General features: G+C 36.9%; 3 protein-coding genes across 15 annotated transcripts in view; 1 reads left to right on the top strand and 2 right to left on the bottom strand.

Moving 5' to 3' along the window:
• The window catches only part of dip2a (disco interacting protein 2 homolog A), an 89,789-nt gene extending 88,568 nt beyond the window's left edge, over positions 1 to 1,221 (bottom strand). For 8 of the 11 annotated variants that reach the window (XM_023337022.1, XM_023337024.1, XM_023337023.1 and 5 more), the window contains exon 1: positions 663 to 1,221. In XM_023337022.1, coding sequence (XP_023192790.1) covers positions 663 to 786 — 124 coding nt within the window. In that variant the 5' untranslated portion in view covers positions 787 to 1,221. The remainder of the gene's footprint in view (positions 1 to 662) is intronic. The other 3 variants (XM_023337026.1, XM_023337027.1, XM_023337032.1) reach the window with 1 other exon arrangement.
• Positions 1,222 to 3,852: 2,631 nt separating this feature from the next.
• Positions 3,853 to 9,741, bottom strand: cflar (CASP8 and FADD like apoptosis regulator). The gene is made up of 8 exons (XM_023336652.1): positions 9,528 to 9,741; positions 9,088 to 9,416; positions 8,910 to 9,015; positions 8,648 to 8,783; positions 6,633 to 6,682; positions 6,175 to 6,253; positions 4,591 to 5,062; positions 3,853 to 4,508 (listed from the first exon to the last, which is right to left on the bottom strand). The coding sequence occupies exons 2-8, from the start codon at positions 9,381 to 9,383 to the stop codon at positions 4,379 to 4,381; spliced, it is 1,269 nt and encodes a 422-aa protein (XP_023192420.1). The 5' UTR covers positions 9,384 to 9,416; positions 9,528 to 9,741; the 3' UTR covers positions 3,853 to 4,378.
• Positions 9,742 to 11,081: 1,340 nt separating this feature from the next.
• Positions 11,082 to 18,005, top strand: part of fam126b (family with sequence similarity 126 member B) — a 49,813-nt gene continuing 42,889 nt past the window's right edge. Inside the window, exons 1-2 of one of the 3 annotated variants that reach the window (XM_023336650.1) lie at positions 11,082 to 11,259; positions 11,388 to 11,582. The gene's annotated coding sequence lies outside the window, so the exon portion shown is untranslated. The remainder of the gene's footprint in view (positions 11,260 to 11,387; positions 11,583 to 18,005) is intronic. The other 2 variants (XM_014469406.2, XM_023336651.1) reach the window with 2 other exon arrangements.

Here is an 18,005-nt window from a genome sequence, read left to right as displayed (position 1 = left end):
AAATATGTAAAAAGCAAGGTAAACCTGGGTACTGTTTCTTTGTTCATGATATCCAAGTGGATCTGTCAAGCCCAGAACATTAATCAGTTGGATATTTGGCAACCTTTACATAGTTACAAAAGTTGCCGACTGGGTATCAGTGAAACTATTTCACTTTAACATAAACAATCAGTTAAAGTTCACAAAAAGAAAATTGTATGAATGTGTATTTACAGTAATAATTCAAAGATGTGGGAAAAACACACAAAATGACTGTGATCAGCTTCTAACAGAGGGGAGACTGAGTGGAGCATACATCAGTATCATGGGTGTGTCAGTGTAGTTGTTGGGTTAGATCCTTAGATCCATTTGATCAGATGTAGGCTAATTGATATGTGATCAATTGTAAAACTTCAGGACAAAAACACTTTGAATTAAATTCATTGTGAATCATGACCTCCTGATCTTTTAAGTTCCTGTTATGAGAGGACACAACAAGGTAGAAGTTCATTTGGGGCATTTTTCTTTAAAATAAACAGAGAAGAGGGGCTACAGTGATGCTAATATGTTTTCAAACAGGGTACACAAAAAGTCAAAATAAAGGGCGGTGGTCCTGAAAGCTGTCACACCTAAAGGAAGACCCCAGTCAGGACACACTGACCTGCAGTGCAAGCTCAACTTACCTTCAGACAGCTCCAGCTCCAGCTCCGCCAGCTTCTCCCGGACCTCCGCCGGAAGGGTCATCGCGACCGCCGGCGTGGGTTCCAGCATCATTGAGAGCAACCCGGCGGAGGTTCTCTCAGCCATGGTGGTCCAGTACAATGCGGTCCGCTGAGGCGATGAGGACAATGCCACAAAACGTGACTAATAATAAAGAATAAAAATAAATAAATAAACCGGTGTGTACAGGCGCCCCTGGGTGCGTTTCGGCTCAGAGCGAACAGGGTGTTGGTGCCTCTCCTGCCTCGCTGCTGCTGCTGCTGCTGCTGCTGCTGCTGATACGTCTCGCAAAGGTGTGTGAAATCTCTCCAACCTTCATGACATGGCTAGCTGCAAGGCTAGTGGACACACCTGGATCCGTGTTTCCATGCACAGAGTCCAGAAAGGCTTCTATCGGCGTGTCCGCGGCTGTGGGCTCCCCACAGGGACTGTCAGTGGCCGTGTGTCCTCAACTGTGGAGGAAACTCATTCAACTCCTCTCTCGCTTCCCACGGCGCAGTCGCCATTGCATCATAGCAACAGCAGTCCTCACGGCGCGCGTTCACGACGAGGGTAGCTCGGGTGTGTGTGAGCGTGTGTTTGTGAACTCTGTGCTAGAGCTCTTTACACAACTTGCCTGCCTCCTACTGTCATATTTTTGAGGCACTTACAACACTCTGAGATTTACAAAAACCTTCCTGTGCTGTCTACAACGTAAATGAAATTTAAAGAAAACTACAACCACAGAAAGGCAGAAAATATTCTGGAAAAAAATGCATATTTAGCATATTAAAGAAAAGTTAAGTGGAAGAAAAAAGTATGGTAGGAAAAAATCAAACTAATGATAAAGTATTTTTGATGGTATTGTTATGAGCATTTTATAATATACTCAATGAGAATTATAATGAGCAGAATTAGATTGGGGGGACCACTTGCACAATGTTTATTTGCTTGCACATTGTGCAAGTAGCATGTAAATTAACTCCCTACATCTGTCAGGTTGCATTGTTTATTCAGTTTAAAAGTTCAATTAATTTAGTCAGCAAAGGACAGCATACATTATCAAGCAAATAAAGAACTCTAGTTTAAATTTGTCAACATTACATAAAATACATGATGAATTAAGTGTTTTTGAAGATAAAAACTAAAAATAATCTATGGAGATTTGGTTTCTCTCCAGTTTGCTGAGTGTCACACCCAGTGTACACTCAGGTAAAGTGAAACAGGAGGATCCAAATTTATTTTTATTGTACTCCCAAGCCCATGGAGAAATTTTCAGTTATTCACTGAGATTTATTTGCAAACAATTAAGTGAAAATGAAATGTAAAATATTAAGCTACCACTGCGGCATTCAATTTACTATCAAACTCTTGTCAGTGTGTTTATATACTGTAAATCTGTTTTCCATTTTGAAAACAAATTGGTGCAGCTTACTAAAACTGTCAAACAATAAAACTATCCCTGTAATTTATACTGTGCAAAGATTTTAGGGCAGGGACCCAAAGCAGTAGGTTGAATATATATGTTAGGTCGCTTTTACAGAGTTATGGAGAAGACTGTTTACTTGACACTTATATAGCAGTTATTGATGAGCTACAAAAAGCAAATGGTAAATAAGTAGACTCTACAAAGAATGTCTTCAAGCAAGTTTATGAAAAATTGAGTGGAGTGAAAAAGTGTGGTAGAAGATTTGTGAGTGTACACGGGTCATAGACTAGTTAAATAGTCGTAAGAGACAACCCAATTTCAAAGTTTGGTGAAGCAAACCCCTTTAAGTTTAATTTAAGTTTAGTGTGAAGCTTTGAGTCAGGGCTTCCTGAGCACCAAAATAGATATATTTGTCAGATAAATACCAATATACTAGATATATTTGTCAGAGTTGACATAAAGATGAAATCCTGTTTTCTATCGTCATCCATACCACTTCCTCGTCCCAATAATGACAAGCAACATTATTTCTGTTGCTTGTCAAGCAGAAATAAATAAGTAATGAAACACATTCCAAAACAATGTTAGTGTTTTTGTTCTTGTGACAGTATTTAAAAGATTACAATGCCCATGAATATATCATGGACATTGTATATTTCTAACCAACAAAGGTTAAGAATTTGTAAGGTAAATAATAAATAGTAATTTATTAATCAGAGTAATAATTTACTAAAAGACACGCAAAACCTGGATTAATTTATACAAGGTTTCATAATTTGAAGCCTGCATTTCTGCTAGCATGAGGTCCTGTTAATGAAAACACTACATGTACAAACAAATGTGTTAGATACATCAAATACAAATACACTACATATCAGGAATGTACTTAAAAACAAAAAATACATCTTTTGTACTAAATAAATATAAAATGACAAATGTTCTTTAGATATAAAAATTAACAACAAAACAAGAGAAAATAATGCAAAGTAGTAAAAGGAAGAGCAAGGTGACAGAAAACAGTTACTTGTCTGACATAATTGCAGCTTAGTTACATTTTCAAAACAGTTCTGTTTTTTTTTTGTCTGCCCAAGATTTTTGTTGAGATTTTCCATATGATGTAATGCTTTTCATGTTTGGACTACCTTGAATTTACATCTTTACATCCAATTTCTCTTCAAATTACCTTTCCTTGCACTGTACATCAACATGAAGGGTTACCATGTATATCATATTCAGCAAAGACCTCACTGAAAGTTAATGACAATAAAATGAATGAAAGCAGTTTCATCAAGAAAGGTTTGTTGGTTTTAAATATCTGACAATATTCATTCATGTCTTACGGATGCTCCCGATTAGCTAATAGTTAAAAATGTTCATTTTAGTTAAGAGTTTTTCATATAAAGTGAATAAAAACATAAAAGGCTTTGTAAAATGGGCAAAACATGCCCGACAACATATATAAATAAAAATTTAACTTGAGATTTCATGAAGACTAGCAAAGCACAAACCTGAAATGATTAAAACCCTACAGGATATGAAGGTAGCTTAGTGTACAATCTATTTTTTACTTCTTTATTTTGAAGTCAGATTTTTTTTTTTTGCCATAAGCCACCAACTAAGAGTTGATGTAAAATTAAATTTTAATGACATTTTTTGCTTGCTGATAAAAAATAATATTTTTTCAGTTTAATTAAATAAATAAAAAATGAATGAGAAAACGCCCAGAGTCCTTCATTTACAAAAAATATCTAAAAATGTTATATTGATCACATAATATATATATATATAGTTTGTGGGTGAGAAAACAAACTTAAATATTACAGCACATAAACAAGAATACAGTTTGTTATAAAAATTGAAAAAGTGATATTTTGTTGTCACTAATTTTGATAATATAACTTACAGCTCATAAAACCCCAAATTTAATTTTGTATTAAACATGCAGTGTTATTGTTATAATTTTCTAAGACATTGAATTTTAGGAATTCATTAGCTGTAAGCCACAAATATCAAAACTAACAGGTTTAAACTTTGGAAATACAGTATATCATCATGTTTACAATTAATCTCGATAATATATGATTTTTAACTTTTTGAATTAAATTACTGAAATAAACAATTAAGCAATTATTATGTCTCTGTAGTGTCTTCTTTCATTTAAACCACTAGGGGTCAGTATACACACAGAAAACATGTTCTTCATAAGCCATGTAGTGAGATCAGTGCCACAGTTTTAGGTGCTTAGTGACAGTGAATGTATCTGTCACTTTTCTATTCTAGATAAAGACTTTTTCTCAAAGTGTGTTTTACATCACAATGGTAATTTGCTTCAGGATGTTTTTGGTTATGGTCATAAATGGCTCCATTCACCTTCATTTGAACATCAAGCAGATCCGTTTCCCTGTAAAGACAATGACAGAAGCAGTTCAGATGAGCGGAACACGATGTTGAGCATAGATTACATTTATTAGGAATATTACCACCTCTTGGCTTTGCTTAAGCCATCAGTCAGTGCTTTTAGGTAAACAGAGTGATGCTGCTCTTGTAGCAGCTGGCTTTCATCTGTCCGGCAGTGACTCCAGAGTATGTCTGCATCTGTGGGGAGGTTTTCTCTCATGGGTAAGCTGTCGCAGTCGTCTTGCTCCAAATGATCAGACTCAGGAACCACGTAGCTCTGGATGAAAAAAAGTTTTGGCTTGCCGACCATCTTAGGACAAGTGGCACCCAAAAAGAGATCTCTGATGTTTTTGACAGGAAGACCTCTACCATACGAGTCCGTACCCAGAATATTGTCATCTAAGCTGCGGCTAATGATGCAGCAGACAAAAGCATCCTCGTTGTGACTCTGTCTGTGTTTAGAGACTTCTTTAAGAGTTTCGAAAATCTCATTAGCACCCAGCATGCTGTGGTAGAGAACGTTGAAGTGGAGAGCCTTAAACGTGTTTTCTAACATTCCTGAGGAAGAAAAGACAATATGAATAAACATGAATATTAAAAAGACATTGTGATCGGACAGTAAACAATCACTTTGTATATCACTTTATATAGATGTGAACAAATGTGTTGCCGCCTACGGTTAAGACCTTTAACATAATATGACTCTTATTGTGATCGCGTAATCTCAAACTAGCAAAAAAAATATAACCATGATTTAAGCTTTTCAACTATTGAGTGGGGAGAAAAAAATTCCTTCAAATAAATAAATGTTGATAACAAAATCACCTTTCGTACAATTATTGGTATCACTGCTGTTAGTGTTAACAGTCTGTACTAAAAACAATACCGACAACTGTTGAGCAGGCAACATTTAATCTTTTAAAGTAACATTTCACAAAGTTTGGAGCGCAGTGAGAGAGAGATCTTGAATCATTCCTGTTTGCAGTTTGTTCACAGTCCTGGGTCTTCTCTTCCACCTATTGCTTTTCCATAGGGTTAACATCTAATGGGTGACATTGCCCAAAAATTCTGTGCTCATGCAGATATGTTTTTTCCACCAGATTTTTAATTATTTGATATTTTAAATTTCCTGGGTTTTCCAAAGCCATTGTAAGAGAGTTGTGAAAGACCCAAAGCATCACGGATCATCCACCTTACCCAACAGTGGACATGAGGGGCATTTCCATATCATATATCATATGTATAATTCATGGAAACAGAATGTGATGGATTAAAATTGAGAAGTTTTAAATACATCTGGTCATGAATTTAAAATCTTTTAGGCTTTTTTTTCTTTTTTTAGACTTGTTTAAAGCTGTGGTCTCAAACTACAGTCTTCGAGGGCCAGACTCCTGCAACTTTTAGATGCAATTATTTCTTTATAATTTTCTTTTCCCACAACATGTTAACCTTGACCTGTGTGTGGGAAGGGCCTGCTTTGAAACACTTATAGCTCTGAAAAACTAACAGCAATATACAGCATTTCAGTTATAATATGATGATGAAGAGGAATAAAACCAAGGTGCTTTGCACTTACAATGCTTCCACATTTTACTAAATATTTTGGATGGAAATCAAAGTTTTGTGTTGTTATTTTGGTATCTCTTCTTAAATAAATGTTTGTATCTCACCTCCATCATTACCTACACAGTCAATAATAACACAGACTCCTCTTTGATTCGCCCTTAAGTTGTACTGGTCTGGTTGACTCTAAAATGTAAAAATAAAACATACATGCGTCATTAATGCATCATTACAAACCCATCACAGTAATAAAGGAGCAGTCGGTCATTTACTGTGGACAAAAACATCAACTTGGGAGTTTTAATTATTTATTTAAATAATGCAAAATACAATTTTAATTGCCAAAAACCTTTTTTCTAGCAAATACAAATTTAATGAAAATACTTGGGATAGATTCAATCGTATTTAATGTTAATCAGATGAAAAGCCAAGATTAGTTGTAAAAATACCTATTGATAATTAATCTAAAGTAAATAACAGTAAGGTGTGATGTAAAATATAATATATATCGTAATACCATTTTATACTGTATATAAATTGTGACTTTTTTCAATATTTTACTCACAGCAGCTTGACCACTGTGTTGTGGAGGCCATGAGTGTTCAGATGTTGCACCTGCAAAATGAACAGAGAATGAGAGACAATTACTGTCTATTCCTATTAGCTAAAAGCTTAAAAAGAGTACCATATAATGTTCAAATATTTTTATTATCTAACCAGTGTGCCAGGGCTGTCTTGACTTGGCACTTGTTTCTTGTACTTTGATCTAAACTAGACAAATACTTTCTATAATTTGTTTAAAGTGAAATTGACCAAAAGTCCTCAAGACATTTTTAAAATTATTTTTTCTTTTATATTTTTAATAGTCTTTATATATAAACGTTTGCTCAGTCTTGATATGGTTTGCAATCAATCACTGCACAAGACACTAAATCTTTTTGTTTAAAAGCTTTTTCATTTGTGTTAAAATAGGATTTTATGCCCATCAAGCTATATTTAGTATTTCATTTTATGCAGCAACAAACATTTGAAAACATATGAGCAACCACTGCATCTGAAACAAAATTGCCTCCTATGTTATGTCTTATTTTGCTAAATTATATTTTATATGACAGACACAAAATGATGTTGTCTCTGGACTTAGGGATTTTCATGCCTGAATAAGTTTATAATTGCTCTACAGAAAGAAACCACATTTATGTGAAATTATGCTGGAACAAAGACTGGACTCAAAAACCTTCAATAAACCTGAAGAACAATCACTCGTCTGCTACTGTTAGCAATTAAATGATGCTAAATAAGGTGTACATGATGACCATATTTTCTAATTAACCTTTAAAATCCTCATTATTATTTGGACAAAGTTAATCATACTCAGACTTTCAACTGAAATAACTGTAAAAAGAAATACTTTATTGAAAAGTAATAAACTATTTTTAAAAACTTTGGTTTTAGCTAGACCTATGGATTTGAATAGAGACTGTGAACAGCACATAGGCCTTGGCAAGAAACATTTGCAATTTATGTTTATGAAACAGAACAATAAATTGTTGCATATTTAAATCTTCAGCTAAGAAAACTGCCTATAATTAGGTCTGTTAGGCTAAATTTACAAGTCTGTGACCAACTCACTCAACAGATGGTTCTGCTACATGGTCAGAATATTTTTTGTACTCTAATTTAATGCTTGAGTTTGGTTATCCACTTGCCTTCAGGATTACTGTATGACATCCTGCTCAACAGTGTTTGGCAGAAGACAGATTTTTATACAAATCTTATTAAATGCCAATGAGAAATTGTATCAGCTAACCAACATAGGATGAAGCATAGACACATTTGTAGTGTTTTGGACCCTCTTTTACTTCAAAGGTGTACTGTGATGTTAACACCAGATTATTTGAGTTCTTTAAGTTGTGACTTGGGGCCTACATGGATCATACCCGTCATTGTGCTACTCTTAACCAATCCTGAACCATCTCTCCTTTGTTAGCTGGACTCATAGTCCTGCTGAAAGAGTCACTAAGTAAAACCCATTTCCATGACAGGGTGAATCTAGTTTTAAACAATGCAGAGGATGTGATACATTTGCAAGTAACATCCACTTGGAATGCAGGACCCGTGGTTTCCCAGCAGATATCATCCTAAAACAATGCCCTGCAGCTGTTGGGCTTGCATTTTTGTAATAGTGCATCCTGGTGTCACATGTTCCCCAGATAAGTAACACACACACCCACCCATAATGGTAAAGGTTAAACAGACCAGGTCACCTTATTGCACCATGGCCCATATGGTCCAAATGTAATGGTCATGTTTCCACTATTACTGTTTTTAGTGGTGGACAGGGGTCAGCATGCACCTCTTGATAAATCTACAACTCTGCCTCAATACACACAATACATTGTACTGCACCGTTCTATCAAAACCAGTGCAAAAATCTTCAGCTTCATTGCATGCCTAATGAACCATCTCAGTCAGCTGAGAATCCCCCCCAAAATTGTTCGTTTTCACTTCCCTTTTTATAAGCACCTCGTGAATCATTTGAAGCATTTAAATACTAACTTCTTCAATTAATATTCTCACCTGACATCTTGTAAGCAGCCACTATTTTGGCCAGATCAAGCCGACCAATATTTCGTAAACAGTCCTCAACAAGCTCCACTCTTTCGGGTGACACTGAATCCAGCTTCTCCAGTTCAATCATCACTTCCAAGAAGGTCTGTAACAGATCATGTGTGAGATTTTTCATTCAATCAAAGTGAAACCTTCCCATTGTCAAAGCGCGTAGTCACAAAAGCCCATACACACTCTCAGCCTGAAAGTAAAAGTATATATATGGGTTTACCTTGATATTTTCTGTTTTTTCATGGGATAAAGTCCTGCCTAATAAAAATTTTATTTGCTCCACATCCTCCATTTGGAGATTGTCGCTTATAGTAACCATCAGCACTCTGCAAAAGGACAAACTGAATTAGTGAATGAAACATCAACTGCAGACACTGAATGTAAACAAAGTATATTACCTGAATCTTGGGAGAACTTGTCTATATGTCTGAATCTTCTTTTCTATCTCGTTTCTGCCCACTTTATAGACTCGTTTTAGAATGTCGTACCGTCCTAGCTGCCTGAGGATGGACATTATAAACAGGGGAGGGTCTGCGTGAAAGTTTACTTTGACTCTTAAAGTCTCCCTGACGCAAGCCACGCTGCTGTCCGTAATCAAGCTCTCACAAAGGTAAATTGCCTGTTTACGTTCCCCAATGGTCAGATCCTCCGCGATAGCGTTGATCCTAAGGTCATATTCTTCAAACGGAGACATGCTGTTTTGTTGATAGAAGCAACTTCACGACGACTAAGAAAAGAAAAGAAAAGCATTAACCCAACATGGCAATAGTTAACGTCGAGCTGAGTTTCGCGGTTGTTTTTGTTGTTGTCTCTAAAGTATTTACACGACGTGACCTACCTCACAGCTTCAGTAAGATGGTTGGAATGGAAACGGCAAACTGCAAGTGACAACGCTTTTGGGGAAATACCCAGAGTCCCGGAAGAGGACTACGTGGTGTATAATCACAGAAAACCCGTTTCGGGAAAGTTAAAATTGCAAATCTTCTAAAAGGAACCTCAACTTTCATGACCGACGAGGGGGGATTTTTATCCTGTAAAGCGAAAGTAAAGGAACAGCTGACTTCCGGTTCAGACCCATGGTGAAGACCAACAATGCAAACTTCCGATTTCTTTGTAAAGCAGAAGCAAAACTTCGATACTTCAAAAGGACTTCAACATTCATAATTGTTTTAATTTGTCACATGGTAATTTTAAATATCTACAGTTGAAAGTAGAGTATTTGCCTGACACAGTGGCGGTGCTCTGGCAAGAGTTCTGTACTAAGAACCACTCCCCAAACAAGGGCTAAAAGTTATGTTAGTTTGTTGTCTTTATACTTTATCAAGAGTTTTTAAAATTGGAAGTTAAATTACATGCCATAAAGGCGAGCTCAGTAATATTAAAGAGTCCACAAATATTGTCCCTAATATGTCAGCTTGTATCACAATCTCCAGGATCAAGTCATCCCCATTGTCATAAAACCTGCAGATATTTCTTTCTGTTTCACAAAGCATCATCAATTTAATGTTTAAAACTCAGACCACAGGTTCATAAAATACAAATTACACACAAGGGCACTTTATCTTGAGCTGTCTACTGTAGCATTCCCACAGCCTTCTCTGATGCAGAACTCCTTCCTGCTCCACCCAAAGATGCACATAAACAATAAGCACACACAACAAGCAACAGGATAGGTAGCTGGGGCATGCTGGTTTCTGTCAGTGCAACATTTCCTCCTCTCCATGATTGCTTTCATGATACAACATTTAACAGAAATTGTGATCTGTGATTATGTAATTTTCTCAAATGTCCTGGTTAAGCCTCACTTGACATTGGACTCTCAGGTAATGCTATCCAGGCCAGTCATATGGCATAGTGTGTGTGGCTACTCAACATGGGGTGTCAACTCATCATTTACTATACATAATAAAGGCTTTCTTTGTTTTGTTACTTGGACACTCAAGCGCTCCCTGCTGATGCTGTCCTGGGCTGCTGCCCTTGATACCCTTATCTAAAAATGCCACTGGTCTGAGATTAAATCAGATGAAAACCTTGAGTCAGAATAATGAATTCAATTGTCACACTGAAATTATTTTAGATATTGTTCTGGTTCTTCAGTCAAAAATTGACTAACATTTCTGTAGCATTAGCTATACAACTTGAGTGAAATCTCTTGGGTATCCTAAGCTTTTCATAATAATTTGTGTAAAAATGTTAAATATATAACAAGGAATACATTTAAGAAAAGAAGTGGTGATTTAACTCTTTTGCACATTATTGCATTTCTGCCTGTTATGCACTGTACTGTATCAGTTCAGACTTGAAATCCCGGTTTAGAGTTTTCCTATGTCCGTGAATGCATCTCTGCTACTCCCCCTGCAGATCGCCGAGTTCCGCTCGGTCCAGCCAATCGTGTTGCACTGTCTTTCAGCACCATTGCAGTGTGGAGAGATCATTTGAAGCTCGGAGACACACAGGGATCACTGGAAGGAAAAGTACCCGACCTGAGTGACCGCCCTGGGCAAACACATCTTCTGCCTCCCTGTTATACAGTCAACGTGTTACGGTTCGTTTGCCATTCTGCAGTCCAAGTGAGTATTAATTTTACACTCGAGCTGGGGGGAAAAACAGAGAATTGTCCAGGTAGTCAGTCAGTCAGTCAGGGGGGCTGCTGGTGACTTGGAACATCATCAGCACTCTTGTGGATGTTAACCCGCAGCCAACCAGGAGACTTCCTCAGCGTCAGGTTGTGCCAGGACGGGTAGCTGGGGACCGCACACACTCACAGCAGATGCTCCCGGTGTTGGAGCTTGGCTGCCAGCAGTCAGCTTCAGTTAACCGAGCCTCGGCCTGGTCACGACTGATGAAAAGCGGGGATGTCTACCAGCTGCTGACAAGAAGAGGCATGCTAACGGTATGCGAGACGAGCTAAGGCAGCTAACTCTTGTGTTCAGGCTCAGGTTGTCGTGGCACTTTTTGTTTTAAATAAAACCTTAGCTAACAATAAACTAACTGGCTAATGGAGCTGCGTACCTCTGAATCGTCAGTATAACTGGTTAGTTAGCTTCAGTGTTTTAGGTTAAACACCACAGTGTGTTGATAGTTTTATTTCTGACCACTACATATTTAATCTTGAATGTTTGGAGTGTATGTGTCTTGTGTCGGTTTTTTGGGAAGGATGAACTCCTCCGACGGCAGAGCTGGCTGTCTTATTTTGGAAAATAGGTGCGGAAGATTGAATTTTCTCTTATTTCGCCAGTTTTATGCAACATTCATATCTGATATGGCTGCAGTTGGTGTGCTATTATGTTAGTTGCATTAACAAAGTTACTGCTAAGTGAAGCAGTGCATTAGTGAACAATGAGTAGTCATAACATTGTGGCCATTGTAGCTTAAGGTTAGTACCCCTCCTCCTTTTGTAACAGTGTAGTGGTCTGCTAAAACAATAAAGCATGAACCATACTTCATTGTTTTATTATAGATGGCACTCTGTAATTTGCGACAGAAACATTCCTCCCAAGGAACCAGGATTCATGTATGACAGTCTGGGAAAAGTGTAGGATCTACTTGTTTTCCAGGGATGTGTAGGTCTGTAAAAGAAAATAATGTTGAAACATGTTTACATATATATTCTCTTTAAAAAATATATTGCTATCCATCCATCCGTCTGCTTTACCGAATGTGTTTGCCATTTATTCATTGCTACATACAGCAATCTGACCATCCTTGAACCTTTTAAATAATTTATCCATCAGCTTATTTGTTTATCTATGTCGTTATCTATCCATCTGGATGTCCAATGATCATTTCTTCTGTTTGTCCATTCATCTGACTGTCCATCAGTCGATCTGGTTATCCACCTACCCATCCAAATATCTGTCTCATCGCCTTAAAATCCATCTATCTCTTTGTTCATGTGCCCGTTAGTCTGCTTGTCTTTTAATTTTTTTCATCTATGCATTCATCCGTCCATCATTCATTCAGCTATTCTTCCTGACATCTGACCCATCTTGGGTCAGATAGAGTATATATCTCACTATATATCTATTTAATCTATTTGTTCATCTATAACCCATCATGTTCTTTTTTTCCACACTTTGTTCCTGTATGACTTTACCAATTTTCAAATATAGAAAAAGTTCCTAAGTTCATGAACTAAAAAAAAGATTGATTTGAAAATATTGAATGTTGACTGGTATTTTTGGATTTAGAAAATATGTAGGAGCTTTATTTTAATGTTAAAATAATGTTACTTCATGGCAACAGTTGCCTGGCACAAAGTAACAATTTCCCTATCAGGGAACAAATGAGCTGGAAATCTATTAAAAGCTCCTAAGGAACAGTAATATCACTTACTGTTTCCATCAGTATGTGATAGTCAGGTTCAGAAGCTTCTGTATTGTTTTTTGTGGAACAGAAGATAAATACTAGGGAAAGTATTGGCTTTTAGAAACGTCACTAACCCTCTGTGTTGTTAAGTCAACCCTCCAAAACACTCTATAGATTAAGCCCAGTTAACCCTAAAGGCACAGAAGTATTCATATTCATCCAGTGTATATTGAAAGAATTTTATTTTATAGACCAGCCAGAGGGACTCTAAACACACACCCAGTAGTACATGGAATGGGTTTTAAATGAAGGCATATTCATGTGTCAAAATGGTCCATTCAAAGTCCTGACCTAAATCTAATGAGGAATTTGCTGCAAGTTTTTAAAATTGATACTCATAGGTGCTCTCCATTTCATCTGACCGATCCTGAGATATTTTGCGAAGAAGAGTGAAAGAAAATGTCCACCCAAATGTTACCCAGAAGACCTGAAACTGAATTTGCAGGTAGTGAAAGTTGTATGAACAACAACCGAAGGGTGTGAATATTTTTGCAAAATGCTGTCTTTGTTCTGGTGCCCTGCTAATGTATAGTGTAACTAAGAAATCTCTTGATGGACACTGAGGTTCCTCTGTAAATAAAGATGTCCCAGCACTGCCATGAGGCCCTTTGGGCATTAAATTGGCAGCTGTTTTAAAGCACATTGGCTCTGTTTGCCCAACCTGGCAGACACCGGCTGTTTAGGACGGAAAGGGGCCTTCAAGCAACTCTCCTGTCAGAAATGCATAATTCCTGATGGTGGTTAGTTTTACTTTAGTCAAATTGTTGTCTCATAGTGCAATGTTGTCCTTAGACATTTAATTATTTATCCTTTTTTTTAACTACTGAACCACTGAATTAATTAAACATGAGTTAAAATGATGACGCTCTACATTGATAAGCTGCCATTACAATAATGATGTAATAGGCAAAAGATGCAGAGCTGAAGATCTAGATAATTCCATGCCATCTGCTGCTCATCGTCAGCCGCCTTCTTCCTCCTCCTCCTCTTCCTCCCTTGCTGCATCTCTGCTACCATGTGTTTTGGGACTGGGCTATCATCAGAGCTGTGGTCTATTTTAGACAGAAACTCCATTTACCCACTTAATCTGTGTCCCCGTCTGCAGGAGTTGAATTTCATGTGCTGCTCAGTGCTGTAATTTGTTCAACCCAGCATCTTTAATGAGGGCAAAGACTTTAATATACAACTGGAAGCTGCAGCAACAGGACCGTGCACTGTTTAAGTGACTCCAGTGAACTTTCTGTTAGCAAAAGTTTTATTATGTATTTGATGTAAATAATAATAGTTAGGTTTATTTGCAGGTAGTCTATCTGGACCAATTGCGAGCATATCAAAGTGTGTCTAAGCTAAAGCATCTCTGTTGATGTATTGAACCCTCACAGTTTGTTAGCTCCCTCCCACCACTGGTGATGCACACACACAGAGGATCAAAGCTGTAATTAGCCTGGCATGGATTAGCAGTGGGGACTATTTTCCACTGTACAGTGCTCCCTCCCACAGAGTCACACAGGCAGACACGAACCCCCACCCTCCCTTTCCTCTCCTTCAAATGGAAAAAAGACGAATTACCATGTTGTTACACACCATGAGGCTGAACATGTGAGAAACCTCACAGTTCTCTTTCAGCTTGGAGATACATTTGTTTTATTTCTTCAGTGAAGTCCGTTTAAGCATCCAAGTTGGTTTCTAGATTTCCTCACAAGTCATTAAAGGCCATTTTAGTTTTTGTTGCACTCAGTCAGCTGGACGTGTAGTTGGCATGCAGGGAGAGCAATGCCACTGCTGACTCATTGCACTTCCAGATATGAAGTGTGTGTTGGCTGTTTCAGATATACATGCTGCTTTGTGAGCCGAACAGCAGTTCACAGGAGGAAGAACAGCAGGATGTGTGTTGTCTCCTGCAGCAAGGACTTCCACTATAAGTTACTGTTTAACCTTCATGTTCTTTAGTTTGTCTTTGGTGTGCTAGACAAACTAAAGTCAGGCACTCACACGATGTTCAATTTAACTTTTTCAATTTTACTTTGAAGTAAGAAAGAAGGTGGTTTTTGAGGATAGGTCCAGTTACATGATGGAGATGACCACTCAGGGCTGCTTTTAAAGTTTTTTTTAACACTTAGGCTAACCTTAGATTGAACACAACACACTAAAACTGATTTTTTTTCTCAAAATTTCAACATGTGTGAACAAAGTTTACTCCACAAGAATCCACCTGTCTAGTCAGTCATGCATTGAACATCCTAGAGTCCAAATGACAGTTCAGCCCCAGAAACTTGGATTTCTTCCATTTTTGCAGAAAAATGTAACATAATATCCAAGTTTTATCAACAGACAGAAACGTCCAGGATTGTTGACCCCCACATAAAAATGGAGGAAGGTTTGTGAATACACTTTTTTAAAAAATGAAAGAACTCTAAAAGCATGTTTAAATTATATTTCTTAAGATACAATCAACAATGGTTTAGGAAGACATGTTTATGAGTGTTGGGACTGTTTTCTGAATTTAATGCAGTAAAAATGATTGAATAAGCAACGTTTAGTTTGGCTTTAAAATGTAGTGGACACAAGGTTGTTGGTCAAGGGGAACTTCTACCTTCTTGCCAGTACAATTAAATTGCTATAGGAAGACAGATTAGTAAGGTAGAGACAAATGGAAATCCTTAAATAAACAAATATACAAAGTTTAAGTATGTGGGTGCAAAATCTTTTTCCTTGAGGATTTAAAATGGCAGTAAGGGTTAGGTAAGAAGCAGGGTAACAATCTGGGTTCCTGGGTCACATTCCATGTTCCTTTGGTATCAAAGTAATATCTTTGTTATTGTTCTGGTGTGAAGGACAAGTGTTTGATTGTGCTACAGGCTTCTCACCTGCCTTGGTTCCTTTTGGTCAGTGCTGCGTTTGCATCTCTCCATTATTCATGCAGTTCTGTGTTGTTGGATCAAGTGGTTAAAGTTTAATCCACTTCTCTGTCTGTCCTCAGTGAATAGATGACTCTCAACAGGTATTTCCGTCACGTGCTAAGCCCTTCGATAAATTATTGATAATAAATGTAAAGTATAAAGATCTTTGTTGATGTTTGTTTTAACACTTTGTGAACATGCTGATGGCTAAAGAATTAATCTAAATAATGCCTTTACCAAGCATTTCTTGTGACTGCTTTTGTGTGAAATATTTTTTTTTCCCCTTTGGTTGGACTTTTTTCAAACTTTGGAATCATTGACCAACGTGAACATATATGGAGCCCAAACATTTAAACTCTAATTTGTTGTTTTTTGTGTTCTCTTATACACAAATCAGATACTTACAGTAAAGAAAGTATTTCTTCTGAAACCAGTCGCTATTCCCCTTTGGTGATAAACTCAGACCAAGCAGAGGAATCTCAGCAGTTCATTGATTAATGCACGCTAAAAGCAAAGTGGCGTCATGGAATCAGCTGAGGGACAACAGCGTAAATTGTCGGAGAGGCATTTTCCACTATTCATGTCCTCCCTCACACACACACAGTTTCAGCTCAATCATTTAAACTACATATGAAACGCTTGCTCTCACAAATGTTTAATATTTAAACAAGTTTTTTTAGCAAAGTTTTGTGATGTTTCTTGTTCTGAGGTGATACCTTGAGAGTATATATGATTTCTGAATTAACAATACTTTTATTAGGAGAGGGGAAGCTGTGTTCTTGATGTACACTTGTTCAGATACTTCATAGCTGTATATGAAAAAACAAAAACATTACGGAAAGTTGTCTAATATTTAAAGGCAACATATTCCAAAATTCGGAAGGTACAATAGAAAAAGCTCTATCTCCTCATTGACTACTAGGGTATTTATAAGCCAACATTTGGATTTGAAAGTTATTCCATGATGCAGAGGGAACCAAAGAAGGGAAGAGAAGATTGGAGAGATGTATTTATGCCTGTGTACCAGTAACGATGGGCAGCAACACTTTGAACAAGCTGAAGACGTGAAAGGGATGCTTGACTGACACTAGCATTAAGTGCATTGCAGTAGTCAAGACGAGATAAGATAAAGGTGTTTATTCTCTCCAAGTAAAGCCTTGAAAAACACTGGCTTGGGTTTTTCTATTTGCCTTAGCTGCAAGAAAGTTTTTTTTCCAAAATGGAGCTGATTTATTTATGAGGTGTAAATTCCAGGATCATAATTATTCACAGATTTATTGCATGCTGATGGATGAATTATTTGAGACAACCAAAATTAATAAGCAGGTTTTGTGAGATACTATTAGGCCTGAATAAAATGACTGCTGGTTAGCTTTTACAGAAGTTCCAAAAATGTATAATTATCCAGGCCTTGATGTCTAGAAGGTAAATTTTATTGGGTCCTGAAACATAATCTTAATCTGTTTGATTTAGCCATATACTCCATTTTGGAATTTCATAGTATTAGTCCCCAATGGATTCAATGAAATTCTAAATATGTTTGAATTAAATTTATATCTTGTATTGTGTGTGTGCATTTAATTTAAAAAATATTTTTAATGTATTGTCTCTTTATGGGGTTATTTAGTTTCTTAAATTGTTTTTATTTGTCACACTATACTTCTGAGAGTGTTTGTCTACCTTTAGTTGGATCTCTTTGTCATAATTATTTCCGTAATATCATCTTCTCAGGCCTTCAAATAAACTTCACTGCTGTTACCTGCACATTTCTCTTGTCCTTTCCAATTTGTTTTTCATTTCCTTCTGTTTTTATCTTACATTAAGCTCTTTATGCAATTGTTTTGCCATGTATGAATAATTTGCTAACAGATAAAACATAACCTAATATAACCTGATCATTGTGTAAAATGAGCAAATGATTCACTCCTAAGTCATAGAAAAACTCTCTCTGCTCTTGGCCAAGTTTGATAAACAATTTTTCTGCTTGTAGAAAAAAACTGTTTGTTTTAGCTCTAATTCTACTTCCCATTGAAAAGTTGCAGGTGGTA

This window comes from Xiphophorus maculatus, chromosome 7 (genome assembly GCF_002775205.1).
Source record: "Xiphophorus maculatus strain JP 163 A chromosome 7, X_maculatus-5.0-male, whole genome shotgun sequence".
Taxonomy (NCBI): Eukaryota; Metazoa; Chordata; class Actinopteri; order Cyprinodontiformes; family Poeciliidae; genus Xiphophorus; species Xiphophorus maculatus.
This window is presented reverse-complemented; position numbering and strand designations above follow the sequence as displayed.

What these genes read in the sequence shown, in the direction of transcription:
- cflar (XM_023336652.1), bottom strand. Translation starts at nt 9,383, where the DNA reads ATGTCTCCGTTTGAAGAATATGACCTTAGGATCAACGCTATCGCGGAG. An exon ending in GGCTGCTTACAAGATGTCAG is followed by an intron (nt 6,683 to 8,647) that starts GTGAGAATATTA and finishes TTCATTTTGCAG; the next exon opens with GTGCAACATCTGAACACTCA. An exon ending in AACACAGTGGTCAAGCTGCT is followed by an intron (nt 6,254 to 6,632) that starts GTGAGTAAAATA and finishes TTTACATTTTAG; the next exon opens with AGTCAACCAGACCAGTACAA.